We start from the raw sequence: 20,944 nt of genomic DNA on the forward strand, positions 1-20,944 counted from the left end.
ATCCATATGAATGATAATATTAGTTTTATTTATTTACTGAAAAGAAATGGATTTTTGACTGCATACAATTTTTAAAAAATAAAAATAAAATCAGTGTATTTTGGACGTTCCAATTTTAAAACTTGGGGAGTTTAGAGATTTAGGTTGAAAATATGGGGATTGAAAATACAGAGATTTGGACGTTTTTTAAAATAATTATTTTACAATTAGGAAACTTTAAAATTTGAAAAATTTTAAAATAGGGAAATTTGGAATTTTGAAAATTTGAGAATTTGAGAATTTGAGAATTTGGAAATTTGAAAATGTAGAAATTCAGAAACGAATTTATAATATTTTGAAAAGGTACAAGAAAGAAGTGATTATTATATTAAATTGTTATCAGAACATTTTTGATAATTGCATTAAATTATAAAATTTACAGTTTATGAATTTTATTACAGAATTTTTTATACAGTTTATGAATTGACAAACTATTATAACTTCATGTCATATTTTTTTAAGTTGCATATTTGCAACTTATACAATGAAAAGTTAATACTTTGTAAACCATTTTATTTAAACGCTTTTGACTTAAAATAAGTAAAATATTACATAAAAATTACATAATTTCTGTTTCTGAATCCTTAACTGACATCATGCGTCTTTTAGACGTATTCTTATTTTGATAGAATTATTTTTAAACTTTTGAAAAATCTTCGCACTCTTCGACTAATACTTCACTTAATTCTTAAGTCACACTGTAATGGATTAAAACAATAAATATAACAAATTATATAATAATATAACAAAATAATGACTTAAAACAATGAAGTACTATATATTTTATTATTCAATTAAATACATCATGTAGACTTGTTAGTTACGTCATAAAAATATAATATTAAGGATTAAACAATTATCCTTGAAGAGGTTAGGATGATATCGACAGATGCATTTGTTTACGCGTCTAAATTTGTTCCAGCGTCATACAGAGCTCGTACTCGGATAAAATATGACTATTACAAAGCTAAAAAAACACGGAAAATTGAGTCCTCAGGAATGGCATTCGCTTGTGAAGACGAATGTAGAAATCAGCAAAAGGAAAATTTGTGGAAATCGATCTTTTTACGATCGATCTATTCACGGTTCGTAAAGAGTTTGGCAGAGGGCCAATAGATTCGTGCTATTTTGTTCTGCCTGTCTCTGTACACCAAGTTCTAATTCGACTGGTGAAACCGCGCGATCGTTTCTTTCACTCTGCAAAATTCTATTTTCGCCCATTTTTTTATCTCCATTAATTCCACAGTTTGTTTGTACAGTGTTCAAATTTTTTCAACGAACTTTGCGCACAAATACGATAAGTGTTTCGTGAAGTTTTCAATAATTACAGTTGTAACGTGATATGACAAACTTTCTTTTATCCTCAAGGGTGTCGTTATTTTTTTTAGACTCTTACAATATTAGTTCAGAACGTTGTATGGCCCTAAAACGTTATGCAAGTTTCTGTTCAAATGATTATACAATAATTTTGTTCACTTGGCTCACATAATGTCGAAAAGTTGAATAACACCCCGGTGGTAAATTTGTGTTTATTTAAATAGTAAGTTTGTATTTACGTTACAAAATGAGTGTATAAATTCAGTACTGTATTTGTGTTCAGAGATTTGAAGAACTATTAAGTATTGCAGTGATTGTGCTCAAATAAACGTTAGCGGGAAAAAATGAGCAGACTATTAGAGTGGAATTAAAGATTATGTACCTCGGAGGTGGTGATTCGAAACGGCCCGCTGGCCCCGCAAGGCTTAAAAAAATTCTTGAGAGAAAAGAGAGCATTCTTAACAAATGGAGAAATGGTACGATCTTTTCTATTTGGAACTTTTAATCTGAATTAATATTTAATATTGTTTAAATATTATTAATATTGTTTATTTACGCTTTCATAGTTTGTCAAATTTAATGTTTCTGTCATTCGTATGAAGTTACCGACTGTGGTTACTTCGAATTCAACTTTTGTTTCGTGTAATAACTGTTAGGTGGCGGCAGCAGGTTGAGTCTTCTCCCACTTCGTAGTTATAGTCTTTGACGTAAAACAAACATGTGGATTAGGATGGACGTGATGTATTTATTATATTTATACGAACTCGATAATTTTCTAATCTATAAAATTTAAATTTTGATATTCAAAAATTTCTGAACTTTTAAATTTTTTAAATCGGAAGACTTCAGGATTTATAATTTATATTGCTTAAGGTATATTCTTAAAACAATTTTTGTTTCATGCAAGCACACTGACAATATAAGCACCCTTATTATTAAAATATTTTCTTTTTACTTTATGAGTATTTACTTCATATTTTTTAAATATTTTTTTATTAAATATTGAGAATCGCTTCCAGCTGTAGAATTATACATTTTTTGAGTGAAAGAATACAATTTTTTTTTCGACATATTATGATTTTAAAACGTGCTTATTTAACATTGAAATGTTATTACAAAAAAAAATTCATGTACCAATAATTATTAAAATTTCCCTTTTCTTTTTCATTTCTGGTATAAATATCTCAGTAATTTGACTGTTATATTTATTAAGCTCCCTGGTGTATGGATCGTTATTCGTCATAACATCGTTCGTATTTGGCGCGCTTTTCTTGCATCGTGGGAGAGGCGCGAAGTTGATATTAGTGGTCTTTTATTTCTTCATTCGTTCGTGTACTTTTTGCGCAAAGCGTGAAAACGTTTTAATATTTTTTTTATCATTTGCCCAAAAAAATGTTAATGAACATGTAACACTCTTTAATATATTATGAAACAATAAAATTTTTACAAGAACCATTCCCAAGTTTCCAGAATAAAATGTTACGATTTGTAAGTCAAATTTTAAATGCCACACTGATGTCGCTGTATACAACTATAATTTCTATGGTTTCAATACAGATGTCTTATTCCAATTTAAACCGATAATGTGACACAAAAACGGTAAGGGGGTTACATAGATCCCAAATCACGTGTAGCTGAAACTTGCATGATAGATTTATTCTTTATCTTGTTTGTGTTAATAGATTTTTCGATACAATCGTCCACTTATAGATTGCAATGCAGATGTGTTAAAATAAAACTTTGGACTGTATTAAAAATTTTAGTAAATTCAGATACGTCAATCGACACAAACAAACGATAGGCTTTAAAAAAGCCAAACAAAAATGGCTTTACTGTTTAACACTAAACCTACCGGCATATAATGTGTACTTAATTGGAAATTAAAAATGAAGTTAAAAAATAAATAAACAAACGGTGAAACATAAATTAGTGCACACATTTATTCTTTATCGTGATGAAAATCAATTCTGATTTCAAGAAATGTACTTTAACAAAATGGAGCGATCATTTGATCGGTTTAGTAGTTTCAGTGTTAATACATATGCAGGGACGTTATCATATTTTTAATTTACGTGAAAATAATCCAAATAATTTAATTGCTCCGAAATAATTGTACTGTTGGAACGTTACGAAACATTCAAAAAACACGTGATTTATTATTATGTCAATAATATAAGTGATCATACGACGATAATAATTGTAATTATTAATTTATCGACAATTGATATCACATATTGGAGGATTAACTGAAAAATAATCTTGATAAATATTATTCCAATTTCTGTTTATTTTTAAAAATGTATTCTTACAATCCTAAATATATGTGCGCAGTTGCAATTTTAATTCCTACAAGGAAAATTAAAGATAATACAGAAATGAGGTCGCAGCTAATGTATCAATAACACTAACAATGTTATCCGACGTGTGAAATATTGATAAGAACTGATAAACGCGTTCAATTATTTGATTGCGATTTTTAATATATAGGAATTAAATTAAAGATCATCTGGATAGATAAGGGGAAGTATACAATGATAGTATCTTATTAAAAAGAAATGACAGATGTTGATCACAATATTCCTTATGAAATTTAATATTAAATAAATGTCGAAGAAGTTAGTTGTAGTTGAAATTTATTATTAGATAAAAAATGATGAAATAAAATTATAAAAATTTGAAATATTTCACTTGGAATATTAAGTGTAATATATTTACCAATTTGTATATGTATCTACTCATTTTAAATTTGCTACAATTTTGTTATAGTACCGTAGACTCGTTATATTGCTGCGCAGGAAGTATATATTGATATATTGGCAATCGGCAATATATCGAATGTTTAGGGAGAATTTAGGTATTTGCAAATTTATAAATTCCACTCTTCTATAATTTTAAATTTCTAAATTTCTAAATTTGGAAATTTGAAATTCCAATTTTTTGAATTTCCAAAATTTCAGATTTTTAAATTTTCAAATTTCCAAATATCTAAATTTTAAAATCTAACAATTAGTGAATTTAAAATTTCTTATTTATTAATACGAACATGTTTAGTTTCTATACTTGAAAATTTGTAAGTTTGCAAAATAAAAAATTTATAAACTTCCAAATCTAAAAAATTTAAAGTTTGTGAATTTGAAAATTAAAACCTTTTATTTCTGACTCGACAAATATCTAAATTTTTAATTTTGTAAATCGTTAAATATACATACATAAAATTATAAATATTCTCCATAAATATTAGATAAAGATGATTCATCAACAGTTTAATAAAATTATAATACTTTAATAAGAAATTAATGAAGTTTTACTTAATTAAAAAATAATTCTTAAGCTCGAACATTAAAAAAAATTATTTATTAAAATAAATCTGCTGTTACAAAACTATAAATATATTTCTCCATAAAAACAGAAATATTATTTTCACTGCATTATGTTTAGGAAATTCACCATCGGAGCGCAACACGACCGGAAAAATCGTGCATTTTATTAATTACGTGTACTATTATCTGGATAGTTGTCTATCAGATTGAATGACGATCTGCATAAGCGGCTTTGTATTTCTAGTTACCTTACCTCAACAACGTACAATAGAATCGATTACACCAGTGTTTCTCATAGTTAATAAAAGATCGTACAGACTTTATTACTGCATTAATATTTCATTTGACCTTCCAAATTAATAAATGGTTCCCAATTTTCGATCGCGTCATTACGTAATTCACATATTGCTAGGTTCATCATCAACAAGGTCTGCATTTTATATTTACAAAATTTTAAAGGAAAACAGTTTGAGAAACACGTCGCGTAACACCGTATCGGTACATCATAGAGATATTGTCTTCGTAAGCAGTCACGTTATGGTTCGATGACCGTGATATGAGAAATCGAGTTAGACTTAGAAAATAGTCATTTTCCAGCCTCATTTCTGTCGTCAGTTTTAACGAGAAACCATTATAGTTATTTCATTAATGCCTATAAAATGCAAGATCAGTATATGAAGTATGCAATATGGAAAATTGAGTTGCCTTTTACTTTTACTTCAAATAGCAAATTGGACTATTTGAAATTCAGGCAAAGTTTTCCAGATAACATCGAAAGTTAATTGCATTTTAGATACGGTTAAATTAGTTGACCTTAGTGATTATTTGATATGTAATACTGGTGTTTTACATTGTAGATTATTTACCTAAACTTGTAAATTGCTACAAAGAAAGAATTAGATTGCTATCTTTTATCGAGATATGAAAGTTATCTTTATACATATTTTGTTACTGAAATGTGGAGCTTAAAACAAAGTATTTAGCTGTAAAGAAAAGTTTTTATACTAAACTTAAAATAATCGGATATGTTCTTTTCATTGAGTCTGTTATAAACTATTTATAATACTTAATGACTTTACAAATTAAATATAAATGTAATTTAAAATTGTTGTAGAGGTTTGCAGCGGCGATGAGTTACCAGAAGTTGAGATCATCAGTTTGTTAGAAGAACAAATACCTAGGTATCGTCTACGTGCCGATACTCTTACCCAGTTTCAAGGTACGTATTTGTTCGAATATCACTCGTATTTATACTTCAAATAAACTCTTCGTTTTAAATTCATATACATTAATAACGGACAGAGGTAATTGAAATTTTGTTTGATTTATTGAAAATAAAATTACTGTACAGTAAAAGTTGGATATAAACAAATTTTTCCGATGTGGTCTGAAATTTGCTGAACATAAAAAAGCGGGTGACGGAAGGGTCCGAACAACCGAACGTAAACAGTAACATATCAATGGGACAATCCTAATGCAAAAATAACACTTTTATTCTTGATTTTTGGTTATGAAACTTTTATCAATATATTTGTGACATTTTTCTTATTAAAATGAGAGCAAACACGACGCTATTCAGAACATATTTACTTGTAATTTCTGTAGTAAAATTTGAGGTAAAGGGACGAATAATGAGACGTCGGGAAATTTCGATTTGCTTCGGTTCTGTTTGGATCATCACGTGATAATTGGTCAATTGATACTACAAACTTCTGCAGTTTTATTGACTTCAAGAATAAATCATTATTACTTCTATAAATCATTATAAGTAAATATGTTCAGAATTCTATTTGTCTCATTTTGATCAGGAAAATGTCACAAATATATTGAGAAAATTTGTATAAACAATGGACTGTAATTAAAAAAGTTAGCAACGCATTGGCACTGTAAACAATACAACAGATTTTTTATTATTATCGTCTGCGATAATTGTAGCGTCTCCCTTTTTCGCTCGTCATCCTCCGCATTCGAAACTTATTGTCAATTAAACCAGTAAATATAATCCAAATTGTATCACGTTTAGACTCGTTTTAATAAAAAAATGTCAAAAATCTATTGGTAAAAGTTTAATAACGGAAAAATAAAAAACATGAAAGTTTTATAGTTGCATTATAAATGGAGATAACTCTTTGGCTTATATCGAGGCTTTACTGAAATTACCGTCATGTTAGAATTGGACTCAAAGTCTTGACATGAGAGTACTACAGTCAGCTACGTTGCAAGATGATCAATTAATGGAAAAAATATGTATGTTTAGTTTGTAACGTATCAGTCTATTGATTTTGAAATATACAATTCGATGACATAATAACACTTATGGTATACCATTTTGCGGTTTGAGGTTTAATGAAAATAACTACATAAGTGTTTCATGAGTATACCTAATACGAAATGGCTGACTCTTCATTGAAATAAACAATGGATATCTATTAAAGAATATCTCCTTGTCAATTTATTATCAATAAATATAGCGAGCATACATTTCGAAAAAAGGTTCTATAACCTGAAAACAGCATAGAAAGTATAAAAGTCCTTCATCATTTTGTGATATAAAGAGTCGGAAGTATTCGTTAGTGAATATTAATTAGTGGATAATACTAAGCTGTGAATTGATTCATTGTTTTATTGTTTGTTCTAATAAAGAAACTACTTTATATAAGGAATATTAATGATACCTTCGTGTAGCTATTTACTTCTAGCCTGAAGTTTGAAATTGCTATGTTATAAGTGCTACTTTGCGGTGCCTTTATGTCATTAAATCAGGTTAGACTTTCCATCTTACCATATCACAAATTTTATATGATAAAAAATCATTTATCATGTAGTATGATATAGTTCGAATTTTTAATTGATTAATTATCTTACATGTCTGAGAAGTTATTATACGTTTACAAGAAAAGGTTGCAGTTCTCTATTTTTTTAAAAATAAATTTAGATGTAAATGATGGAAAAAGTATAAAGAAACTGTAGAATATTAGTTACAGTTAATTAATCATTGTCAAATTTACTTAAAAATTCTTCCTTGGCTATAATTTATTAATAAATATAAAATTAAGTTAAAGTGAAAATAGCAAAGCATTTTAAGGCTAGGATTTCAGAAAAAAGGATCGTAAGATTGAATCCCCATAGTTTTTTTTTAACTTATATATATTTTATTATATTGCATTTACTTGTCTAATTACACTATACTAAATTTAATTTAATTTATGTTTTGTACAGGATACGAGAACGCAGATTGGTTTATTCCATCGCCGGCCCTAAAATCGCTCGACACCGACTTAAAATTATCGCCGGATCAAATCCGAGAAACTCTCAACTATTTCAGTAAGTAATTATAGATTATAGCTTCTGTTATTCTTCACTGTTTTTTTCTATGCATTACATTTCGTTTATAGAATGCGGTTTATGCGAGAACAATTAAATATCTTTATAGAAGAGGAGGATATGGAAAAACTTTCTATAGGAAAATTAAGATATTGAAGAGGACAGTGACATTTACTTAATATGTGACCTTTAATGGGCCAGCAAAAATCTTGTTTACATTTTGGAAGATGGTATATATTTTAATATAAGTTCACTATTCAAAGCATATTAAATTCTTTTTAAGAAATTAATAGTAAAATTGTGACACATTTTATGTTTAAAAAATGAAATATTTTATAAAACATTTTTAAGTATACCTATTAAGAATTATTATTTTGCTTCATATTGTACCTTAATAATTTATATACAAATTTTTCTGAAATTTTCTAAAGAATAATCTGTGTAAAAAGTAATCAACACCTCTCTTTAAAAATGCAGAATTATAATTCACTTTTTTAAAATGGTGTTTACATGGATTAAATTTTTTGAATAGTTTATAGAAAGGATTAAGGAGCAATGTAAAGATCAACAAGATCAATTTTGACTATTAAATTTACAATATCTCGTGAACTACTTTTTTAATGTTATACCTTAATTCTTATTGTTGCACATAATACTTTGAAGAATCTATGTACAAATAGAGATATGCTATCTCATTTAAAAGTTGGTCATGGTCCACAAGGTTTCTCAAGGTCAATGCAGTATCAGTAAATGCCTTATCTGTCCCTTTCAATATCACATAATTTTCATCTGACACATTTTTTTATATCTCCTACACTTTTAAAGATATTGAACTTCTCGCTTAAACCGGACGTGATGCAGGTAAGTGTCGCCTATACATATATATTGCTATATTTACCTCCTACAAAGGTTTCAAGCTTGTGATACTGAATACCACAAGTAAACCACGGATATTGCTGCATTTAGAGCAAATAAGATATGTGTAAATTATATAACACATGAAAAAAACTAAAAAATGTACTCATAACTAAAATAATAATTTAAATTACATATACAAAGATGTACATATTTGCATAAACTATAAAAATTGATTTTGAAACAAGTAGAATTTAAAATTATTCTAATCTTTTGAACATGATATAATTGGAAAAGAAATTACCATAACTTTTAATTTAAGTTCTTTTTCGAATTATCTATACTGAGTCCAAAAAGATTAAGTAAGAATAAAAATTTGAAATAAACTAGTGAAGGTTAAAATTATGAATTAAATTACTAAAAATTACTGCAAATAACGTTTCAAACATCGCACAGTATTAAATATGATAAACTTCCCTAGAGAAAATGATGAAATGGGGAAAAACCTCACCATGAGTGTATAAATGTTTCTTCAACAAAATTTGATTTAATTTTATATTAACTTGTAAAACCTTTCATAAGATGTATAATATTTCATCATTAAAAATTGTATTAGCTTTTTCTAAATTAATCTCGAAGTATTAAAATGTCTTGGGTAAATTGGATGTAATACATAATAATTGTCGAGTATTGTAACGAGTAGTGGGAGGAGCTCGTTTCCTTACCTCGCTATTTTCCCCAGCGAAGCGTGCTATACCTAATAGTGCTTATGCAAATTTTTATAAACTTAAACAACATTGGTCATTTTCTCGGAGTAATAAATTACAAGATGCAATTGCATCTCAAATACATAAAAATGATTGAATTTATTTTCACGTCATTTTTTGAAGTTATTGCGCTGTTGCAAAAAATTTATGTTTTCAAAATTATGGTTTGACTTTGTTTTCAAATACGTCGTTCAATAGTCTCACTTAAGGAATTGTAAATTATTTATCATTCTCGTAAATCACGTTTACAACTTGGTCTATTTTTTCTTACGATATGGTGATATTTTCGACGATAAAAATCTGCCTTTATCGTTTACTTGTTATCGTTAATTTACCATTTCTTTGTACTTCGAAAATACTGATTCATTTATTTCTTGAAATGCTTTAGGTTTCTGTTAACAAATGAAATTGATGTTATTGAGTTATGCGTACCACGTATGTTTGAGAAACTTTCTTTGAAATCGATAAGGACGCTTAAATTTTTCATCGATGAGGTAAGGGTTTATTTAAAACACATAAAACATTATCTCAAAAAAAGAGAATTGTCATGTACGTTTTAATATATGTGTTATACGTTTATCCGTTCTGCAATAATTTTTATCTTAATGTATCTTTGAAGTCGCTTGAAAAGATATGAATATTTTTATTAAAAATTTTATACAAAACTTAAAATCTATATGTGATAAATTTACATTCTCCTCAAATTTAGAAATCCAGAAATTTTCAAGTTTAGAAACGACTTTAGAAGTTTTCAACATTTTTAATTTAGGGTTTTTAAATTTTTCAAATCTGAAAGTTCCAAGTTTATGAATTTTCAGATCTCTAATTTAAAAATTTTTTAATTTAGGAACTTTCAAGTAGAAACTTAAAAGTTACAAATGTAGGAATTTTTTAATGTATAAAGTTTAAATTTACAAATCTTTGAATTTAGAAATGTCGGATTTTTAAACTGCAAATTTTTAATACAAGTGCACAAATTGTTAAGCTTTCCAATTGAATAACTTAGGAATTTTTAAATTTCAAAGTTACAAATTTTCAAATTTCAATTTTAGGAATCTTGCAATTTTATATTCACAAATTTTGAAATATTCACTTCTTCAAATGTACAAATTTACACATTTACACGTTTGCACATATATACATTTACACATTTACACATTTACACATTTAAGAATTTCAAAATCTCAAGTATACATATTTTTAAATAGTCCCGTTTAAAAATTTGAAATTTAAAAATTTTAAATGTCTAATAATCGTGTGCTACATAGAAATCAGTTTGTTTGCCCTTTAATTACTGTTTCACACTTCAGCTGTGTTCAGTATTTTCTATAATAAGATTCTACTGCATTCTGTCTTTTTAAATTCCCGGAAAGATACTTAAAACGGAGATAAAACGATGGTTATCACAATAGTGTTTTTAAAAACGGTGTTTCTTTATTTAAAATAACATTTCACGTTTCATTAATAACGAGTCACATGTAATTAGGCGCTCTTTCGTTGACCGACCAATCGTAACAACCGCCCAAATGTGTTCTCGACCAATTAGAGCGCTGAACCCGGCACTGCGGCTGGAAATTTCATAGGTGTACTTTAGTCGCCGCTCGTCCTCCACGTTGGAAGGACGTTCTGCGTCTTTGTCGTCACGATGCGAAGGAACTTGCCTAATCTTATATTACGAAGCAAGTAACGTGACTTTTTCTGATATTACTCCTTGAAGAAGTGTAGTTTTTTCGTGAAATGACGTTAAACACGAGACAGTTAAAAGTGAATCGTCGCAGTAGTGCATATTTCTGTTAAGTTTTTGTTCACAACATGTATTGGTACATTTAAACGTACAAATTTTAACCGTTATTTGTAACGTTTAATATTTTATCAATATGCAGGTTTGATTTTTAATGTCATTGATATTTTTCGTGAATTAATGGTGCAACGAAAATTCGAAATTTTAGTTATTCATTGTCCGGTTAATCATTGTTAGAGATAATGCTGAAAAGTGAGATGTTATTAATATTACATGTCATAAAGTAAATGTTGATACATATAATATAGATTCTGTTAAAAAATATTATACTGACAGTACCGAAACTGTGTGCTTCAATTACATTACACATGTCTTGTTAATTTTGTGTTTAATTCGTTATAAAGCAAAGGTATCTTTTTAAACTTAATACATTTTGAAAAAAAATGTTCTTTTCTTATGAATTAAAAAATGTAAAGTGAATTTGTCATTTTTTAGTATGTCGCAATGTTTTAAAAATTTTGTTAAGGTTAGGTTGGACAGCTGAACTAGCCGAAAGCAACGTTTTAGTTATTAAATTTAATTAACTTGTACATTTTTGTAGAATAAAATGTTAAATATTTATACTGGAATATATCTTTTTGTAAATTAAATGAAACAGTGAGTTTAGTATCATAGAGATATACTAAGTTAAGTTAGGTTAGGGTTATGCAGGGAGAACATATTTTCTTAATCTTTTAAATAAAAACTTATGAGTTTAGTGAATTTCTTTGTCCTCATATTAGTAGTTTTAACAGTGATCAGTTGGACTGAAATTAAATCTGTTTTTGTATATTGAAAGTCATGTATTGATTCTTTAAATTCTGCTCAATTCAAAGAACTTCTTATATTCAATGATCAGATTAGTTTTATAAAATTTTCATTTCATTTCTGTATATAATTCTACATAAAGTGCTGTAAATTGTTTATAATTTTTATAAGTCACGATTACATAACTTTATGGCATCTTTTTAGCTTTGCAAATAAGTCGTTGATAACAGGAAGTGATAAATATCAACATTTCTCTCAAGTGTTGTCAAAAGATATAGGGTATTTTATTGTTCTTCTTTCAGTATTAAATAAAATTTTTTAAAATAGGAAATAAATAACCCAATATAAAATTGTTCATAAAAATTTAATTTTATTCTTTTAGATCTACGTATCATGTTTCGGTAAACGCAGTAGATTCACATGATCATGTTTCAAATATCAATTGTCGTGTAAACACTGGAACTATTATAGATTATCAGTTACAAATAAAAATTCCTAATGTTCAATAATATTGTAAAATAAGTTGTGCACACTTTTATATGAAATCTAGAGAATAAATCAAAATAATTTGCTTTATGTATTTCAATTTAGATCATAAAATTTATTGAAATATTTTTGTAAAATGCAGATTAGCTTTTCCGAAGATAAAGAATAATTATACATGCTTTGTTATACTTTATCTTTTATTTATTTGTCCTTCTGCTTTACTTTTAATTTAAAAATAAATGCATATCAAATTGTGATAGTTCTAATGTTATTATAAGTCAGTTCAATTTTCCTTAATTGTTCTATTAGTTTTAGTATTTGTGAAATTTATATTTTTGTATGATTGGGAAATTTATGAACATAAGCAAAAATGTATAATGCACTGTAATACATTTTTAGTTTATGAAAGTTTAACTAAGTTGCATATTTCAAATTACATATCGTGTAAAAACTTGTAATGTTCTTCTAAAATATTTAAAATGATTAGATTTAAAAGAATTAGAAAGTTTCATTATTTAGATTGGAAACAATTTAGTACAAATTTAAACCATTTCTCAGACATTTAGAAACTGTAATGAAATTACCTTCAAAGCTATGTTTTGTCCCATTTTTCTGTAAAGTAAGCAACTGCTAATTTGGTATATGATACACAAGCAAGAATGAAGAAAAATTTTCCCAAGTCCTGAACTCCATTCCATTAAAAGATTACGTAATAATCGTTAGGTGATCAGGTTCCTCTTGTCAAAGAAAAACCATGTAATTCTTTAGACACATTCTCTCTTGTTTAGTTTAAATTACTTTCTCACAGATCCGTGAATTAAATGATACCTACAAGAACATGCAAGGTACACAATGGTTGATTGTTTTCGAAACTCCGTTCGAGCCGTTTCGCGTCAGGTTATCGCCTTTCATTTAATTAATACATAATTAATTGGTAACCACGGAAATACTGCAGTGTTATACGGTAGATTTTCACTCGCTATTACGTTCACAGGAACGTACGAAAATGGATTTAACGTTCATTTCAAGAGCTTTATAAAGATACAGCTACAAAATTAGCATCTTATTCGTTATAGAGCTATTCATAGTTTCGGAAAACGCATAGAATCTGTATTTTCTCATTATTCTTCGATTAATTGGTTACGAGATTGATTGTTAATTAGCTACCGTTAAGATCATATGCAATTTGGTTCGTTTGTTGCATAACTGCGTACCGTCTTCTGTAATTTAGGTTTTTCTTCATTAACAGAATATTAGAGGAAGGAATATTCTATTTTGTTACTCTTCTATAGCTTTTGTTTGCAAAATAGATGGTTACGCTAATATTACGTTATTTCTAGTTCTCTCTAGGTTTTTCAAATTCATCAAAAAATCTTCTATGATTTCGAATACTCTCGATTTCAGGTATTGCAATTTTATTATCCGCGGTTTCGGATGTTCATGAATATCCGATTTCAGATATGTGTGGTTTCAAACATGTCTAATTTCATGCCTGCGATCTCAATATCCGCTGTTTTTAACACCCGCAATAACCGCGGTTTCAGTTTATGTGGCTTCCACATCTGCAACCTCATCTGCTATTTTGAATTACTTCAGTTTTGTCTATTCGTGGTCTCGGTATCCGCAGTCTCATATATTCTTAATCAGTTATAATTTTCAATATTTCTAACATTGGGTATCCACCGCCCAACCGTCTGCGGATTCCGTATCCATGGATTCAGTATCCGCGGGTCCAACTATCTATAATTCCGATATCTACGATTTTGAACACCTTCAACTTCGTTTATTCGCGGTCTCTGTATCTGCGGGGTGGTTTCTGTTATCCGCGGTTTCGGTATCCGCGGTTTACAACTATCTATAATTCTAGTATCTACGATTTCAAACTCCTTTAATTTCGTTTATCCTCGGTCTCAGTATCCGCGGAGTGGTTTCTGGTATCCGCGATTTTAACTATCTATAATTCCGGTATCTACGATTTTAAACACCTTCAACTTCGTTTGAAAAGTGAAAAGTAAACAGAACATTTTAAATTCTCGGTAAACAATTCATAATTGTCTATAATATTACACTTCTACTGCTTTATTTTATTTATTTGTTGTTTTCTTTTATTATTGATTATTGTTAATTCATTGTTTATATTTTGTTATCGATTGTTATCGTCAATCTTCCTCTTGATTAATAAAGAAATTAATTTTGTACTAATATACATGTACCATTCGGTATTTACATTATAACATTTAGGAAATGTTAAATAATTTATTATTATAAATAAACACTTTAATTACAACAGATTATAATAATTTAGTATTGTATCGTAAAAGAACTGTACAAAATTATAATCAAACGAAAACAAAAAATTTTCATTTTACTTTTGATAATTTCATAGATAAGAAATTATGCAATTTATTTATATTTGTGAAAGTACAAAAATTTCACAGAATATATGCAGCAGGTTACATAGAAGGTTTAATAACTTGAATACATCAAACTATATTTTGTTTTGTTTTTGTTGTTACGTTGATCAGGTCACGTATGTATCAGTTCGTTGATCCACAAATATCATCACTGCAAATAAATAGAAAAGAATTGTTCGATCAACAGTATGATTGACACTTTGTGGTCGCTTGCAAAATCGTTATCGATCGTACGATCGCACGTATTGGAGTTACCGATCAATTGTCCCCTTATCAGTTTGCTATAGCGCATTCATAGGAATTCAAACAAGTCCTTTTTTTCAATCAATAGCCTGATACGCTTTCAATTGTTTTTTAATCAGTTCGTATTCCTGATAAAAACGATACCGGCTCTCTTGTTCCGATAAAACGATTTCAAGCGTTGTTTCGACTGAAAATGACCTTGTGCATTTACAACAAGGTAAATAGTACGCTTTCGAAACTATCGTTGCCATTAATTTACGAAAAAAAAATCATCGAGCTATTTGATTACCGTTTAAAAAGTGTATCATTTAACAGCGAACACTGGATTAATTATGTGAATGAAAGGGGAACGAAGAGAAACAGAAACATTTTACGCAAAAATTTCACGACGAAATCACCTTCGATAATTTAACGAACAGAGAAGATTGAAAAGATCTCGATCACTATCGAGATCGAGATGCGATTATCGTGACATGAGTAACGATCACCCGGAGCAATCGTACCTGAAATCTGGCGCGAAATTCGAAAGAGCAGGGACAGGAAATTGTCACGATGCCACACGGGAAACGAGTAAAAGTAGAATCTCGGAAGAGCGCGCGAGAGGAAGTGGCGTTGGATCAGAAAAAAGTTCCCAGAGAACGTTGGAGGATTCCCAGGAAGATTCATCTTGGAAAACAATCGAACGTTCCCAGGAGGTTAATTTTGCTTCGAGAACGGGCGAAAGTCTTTTAGAGCGTGTCGCTGCTGAACAAGAAAGTGCTGCATGGAAAAGCAATGAAGATAATTCGCGAACTTCCTGGACACTGAAGTCGACAACTTGCGATAATCTATTGAGAAATTTCAAGAGAAAGTACTTTTGGAAATCGGAAAAGAGTTCGAAGGTTTTGCGTAAGATGAACGATAGGTCGTCGGAGTCAAAGGAACATGTTCAAGGAAGTCCAGTAGAAACGAACGAACCGAACACTTCCTGGAGGTTGACAAGTACCCCCGTATCGGAACCGGATTCTCCACGGGTGCCAACGTTCAATAGTTTGGCCCTAGACGTGTCGTATGCCGGCTTGGACACTTCCGGTTTTCTCGATCTCGAATCCTCGAGAAAGTCGCACGATGAAGATCCGCCGGAACTCTGGGAAGATTTCAGTGTCGTGGAATGCTTGGATAAGAAGCTCCTGAACGACGAAAGTACACCGGAAGAAAGGGTCGAAGCGTTAAGAGAAATTTTGGTGGACACCGATATCCACGAAGGAGATGGAATCGTTTCGGACTTTTTGTTTCACGTTGCCAAAACGAAACACGGGAAGATTTATATCAGGGTTATTAGAACGATGCTTATCAATCGAGGTAGGATATGAATTATTTATTTTATCGATTGTTTCATCTGTGCTCTTAGGAAACTGCATCGAAATAGCTTAGCTCCGGTTGAATAATGGAGGAAGTGGAAAGGTGATATCGACTAGAAAATGTGTCGAATTTATTCTGCACGGTTCTTCTGTAGATGTAGCATTTATGAAGTAAAATTATCCTCGAGGAAATTATAGTAGTTGTATGAATAAGTTCTGAAGAATTTTTAGTCGTGCAGTAAAGTCTCTTATAAATGTCTTACAAATAATACATTTACTTGTAAATTCAAGCGTTTCGCTTATATGAAGCACCTCAATCTTGTAAATTATTATAAGTAAATATGTCTCGAATTTCATTAGTTTCAAAACTGTCAATTCAACAGTTATTCGTGCATCAAAATTGTTCCGATATGTTATTGTTTGTTTATGTTCGGTCGTTTCCGTCGCTTGCTGTCTACGTTCGGTAAACTTCAGCCATTGTCGAAATTACACGATGTAAACGAAAATTCAAACACGAAAGATTCGCTCATATCCAAATTTTACATGTAAACAAAATGTTTAACATTACAAGTTAATATTTTCCGAATTATGTTATCTCATTTTGATTAAGGAAATATCAAATACGTTGATCAAAATTTTATAATAAATGAATCAAAAAATTCTTGCATTAGGATTCCACAGATATGTATTGTTTGTTTACGTTCGGTCGTTTCCGTCGCTTGCTATCCTTTTTCGCATTCGCCAAACTTCGATCATTGTCGAAAACACACGATTGTAACCGAAAATTCAAATCCGAGATATTCACTTATATTGAGACTTCACTGTACATTTGCATCTCATGAATGTGCTAGTTTCATTATTTAGATGATATTAAAATGCTATGACGATAAAAATTCTTCGTTTTTTGCTTCATCTTCATTTCAAAAATGTTTATAAACAAAATTATGATGTATTCACCGAAACCGATGGCAATTAGGTCTGATGTTAGGAGTGTAAATGGAATAGGACATTCTATTCGAGATTGAATAGTTTTCTTGATTTCAAAAGAAATATGGGACTACAGGTATTCTTTGAAATGTCTTTATATACTTCTGATGTATAGAGTAGAAATTTCTTTTGAAATGTTTTGTTCAACCATTCTATTATTTTTCATGGCGTTCTACTGTAATCTGACCTAGTAGATGGTCATAACATAATACTAGTTTTTGGTGTCACCAGATAAACAGTAGTTTATGTCCACGAGTTTTGTGCTTCGTAGATGATTACTTGGAATTTATTTGGGTTAAAATCATTACTGAACAAAATAAAGACATATTTTTAAATTTCTAACATTTTAAAGTAGCAAATTTAAAAAATTTCTAATTATCTAAAACTAGTTATTTAATTATCTAAGTTCTAATTATCTAAAACCTGAAAGACCCGAAATTTTTAAATCCTATATTCCAAATTCTGTCGTTTCAAAATTTTAAAGATCTAAATTACCAATTTTTCGAAATCCCAAAGTTAAAAAATTACAAGATGTGATAAATTTCTTATTTTGAAGTTTTATACCTAAAAATTTCCAAAGTTTAAACATTAAAAATTCTATAATTCTGAAGTCTTAAATTCCATATTCTAAATTCAGTCTTCTAAAGTTGCAAAAAGTCTCATCAAATATTAGATACGCCTACGTATTGAACCAACAATAGTTTTTAAGCGTTCGATCATTGAAGGTATTAATCCAGCTCTATTTATTCTATTTAGGATTATTGCAATAGATCCGTTCTTCGTTCTCTGTTTCGATTTCCCATAATCTGTATCATCAATATGGGAGTTCTGTATCCCGAGCGCCATCTTTCCTCCGGGAGAAAAATACTAAACTAATCTGTGCCATCTATAGACAACTTTTATAGAATGCGGGCAAAATACTTGAAACGCCGTTCACCATGATCCTGGGTCAGTTGCGGCACCCATTTTCCTTTCTTCTACATCTTTTTCATGGTATGCATCCGATTACGGTCCGTGATTCGAATCACTTCAAGTTGTATGACATGCTGGCACTGCGTCTGTGCCAGATTTTTATCTGCACATGCATTCTTGTTAACACGGTGTGAACGTCACCGTGAATTTACACACCTAATGCAATTATGTACTTTAATTATATCGGTGCCTAAATACTGCGCCATCTTTGATATCTACATAAACAATTTTGTTTTAATACCTTCTTACTTTTTTATTCATTGTAGTTTTAAATATTCAATTGTAATTTTGTCTTTTTATTTTTGAAATTATATTTTTATTATAGTAAATCAAAAATTGTTTCGAGTTTACCTCATTTTGTAAAAATAATTTTACAATTTAAAAACAAATAATAAAAATGTCTTCATAGTTTTTTTTTAATTTAAATTACCGTAACTAATCAGAGTGTTAATTAGTTCGGTGTTAAATAACATTTTCTGTTTCTTTCTCAATAAAAACGTTTTGCTGTACGCTTAATGGAAACAAATTTACATTATCAGCATTTTTACATTTGCATAGATTGCCAAGTAGGTAATTGCTTGTAATTAAGAAAAAAAATAAAAACTTATTTTTTTGAAGTCATTTTTCAGTGATGCTTTCGTATATTCTTATCGTTCTACCGTAAAAAACTCAGAAATTGTGATGTAATAAAGTTAGACGACACCTTTCGTGACGTAATCACTCGCTTCTTGCATCTCAATATTTCTGTAACAAATATACTGTCGATTTCAAATTCGCTATCAAAAATGTTTTTTTCTGTAATTATTAATGTTAAATGTTAATTATTAATGTTAATGTTTATTATTTTGTATAAAACAGAAAGATCATAAATCTTTGATATAAATTATAAAATATTATTTGTCACATGTTGTGAAAGTACTAATCCATATCTTTAATCTTTCTAGATTAATTTTTATTGTTTTATCTTCGAGCTATAGTTTATCTTCGTACGTATTTTTAAATAAAGGTCATTTTTCCAGGAAATACGAGGAAAGAGATGATTTCGTCACGTGTATGAGCCATTCATTTGCAAGAGCAATCAGTCTAGAAAATAAAGCTGCTATAATTTTTCCTCTTTACATGTTTTATTTGCATTCAAATATTTCAACACTAAAAGTACTGACGAAAAAATTTTATTTTCAAAAACACAAAAGTTTTGAAGTGTTAACATTTTTTAATTTCAAAATTTCGGTGTTGTGAAGCTATTGATTTTAAAATTTCAAAGTTCGAAGTTTTAGAAATTCAATATTTTAAAATTCTTTGATTTCAAAGTTCCAATGTTTAAAAATTCTTAAGTCTAAATTTTTATAGTTCCAAAACTATAGCCTTCCATAATTATAAAATCCTAAAATTAAGAAACCTTAAGCATTAAATTTTGTATAATTTCAAAATTTGTAAATATTAGTTTCAAAATATCAGTTGAAAAATTAAAAAATTAAAAATCGTTGACTTTCAAAATTTCAGTGTTCATAATTCCAAAGTGGTAAAATTAACAAATTTTTGAGTTCAAAAATTTTAGAATTTCGCAATTATAAAATTACAAAGTTTTAGTTTCTCAAATTTGAGAAAATTCAAATATTAAATTTCCTATAACTTCAGAAATTCGAAAATCAAAGTCATAGAATTTTAAGGTCTCAAAGGCCTACAATTTCAAAGTCCCAAAGTTAAAAAATGTGATAATTCCCAAATTTCAAGTTTCAAAGTTGGAAAATTGCAAGTTTCAACATTGAAAAATTTCAAGTTTCAGAGTTGAAAATTTTCATAATTGTAAAGTTCTAAATTTTCATAATTGTAAAGTTCTAAAATTTCAGAATTTTTAAGCCCAAAATTTCAGAAAAATTCTCAAAATTTTAAAGTTCCAAAATTCTGGTCTGAAAATTCCAAGCTATTAAAGTCTTCAAATCCAAAAGCCCAACTTTCAAAACGCTTAGTTTTTATCAACCCACTTACTCTTGATAAATAATTCAGAAAGAACGGGAATGATTAAAAAATACCGTCTCACGACCGTTAAATCTTTTATATTTTAATATTTAACGCGATCTACTCAGAATCAGTTCCCGTCCCAGCAGGGGTCATGACCCACTCTTCAGCTATCTCCGCTCTAACGGTCAATAGACTGACTGCAATTATAGAATGTGTTACTGAAAATATCATCTCTACATTTATATTTAAATTCGAATTATATATGCTTCCAACGTATTATTAGTGGCGTTATAATATCTTGGTAGTAAATTCATAATTGGTTGCCAGACATCCTGAAGATTTGCTACCTCATTCGCTCTCCTTGTTTTTT

At 29.0% G+C, this 20,944-nt stretch overlaps 1 protein-coding gene across 4 annotated transcripts in view; it reads left to right on the forward strand.

The window, feature by feature from the left end:
* The window catches only part of milt (trafficking kinesin-binding protein milt), a 52,949-nt gene that overhangs the window by 10,919 nt on the left and 21,086 nt on the right, over nucleotides 1–20,944 (forward strand). The window contains exons 1-3 of one of the 4 annotated variants that reach the window (XM_076534359.1): nucleotides 1,814–1,832; nucleotides 5,791–5,895; nucleotides 7,896–8,000. Coding sequence is in view for 3 of the 4 variants with exons in the window: in XM_012288124.2 (XP_012143514.2) it covers nucleotides 15,787–16,654 (868 nt within the window). In the remaining variant the exon portion in view is untranslated. Of the gene's footprint in view, nucleotides 1–1,813; nucleotides 1,833–5,790; nucleotides 5,896–7,895; nucleotides 8,001–11,200; nucleotides 11,506–15,613; nucleotides 16,655–20,944 lie in introns of those variants that run through there. The other 3 variants (XM_003704506.3, XM_012288124.2, XM_012288125.2) reach the window with 3 other exon arrangements.

Source organism: Megachile rotundata, chromosome 8, assembly GCF_050947335.1.
Source record: "Megachile rotundata isolate GNS110a chromosome 8, iyMegRotu1, whole genome shotgun sequence".
NCBI lineage: Eukaryota > Metazoa > Arthropoda > Insecta > Hymenoptera > Megachilidae > Megachile > Megachile rotundata.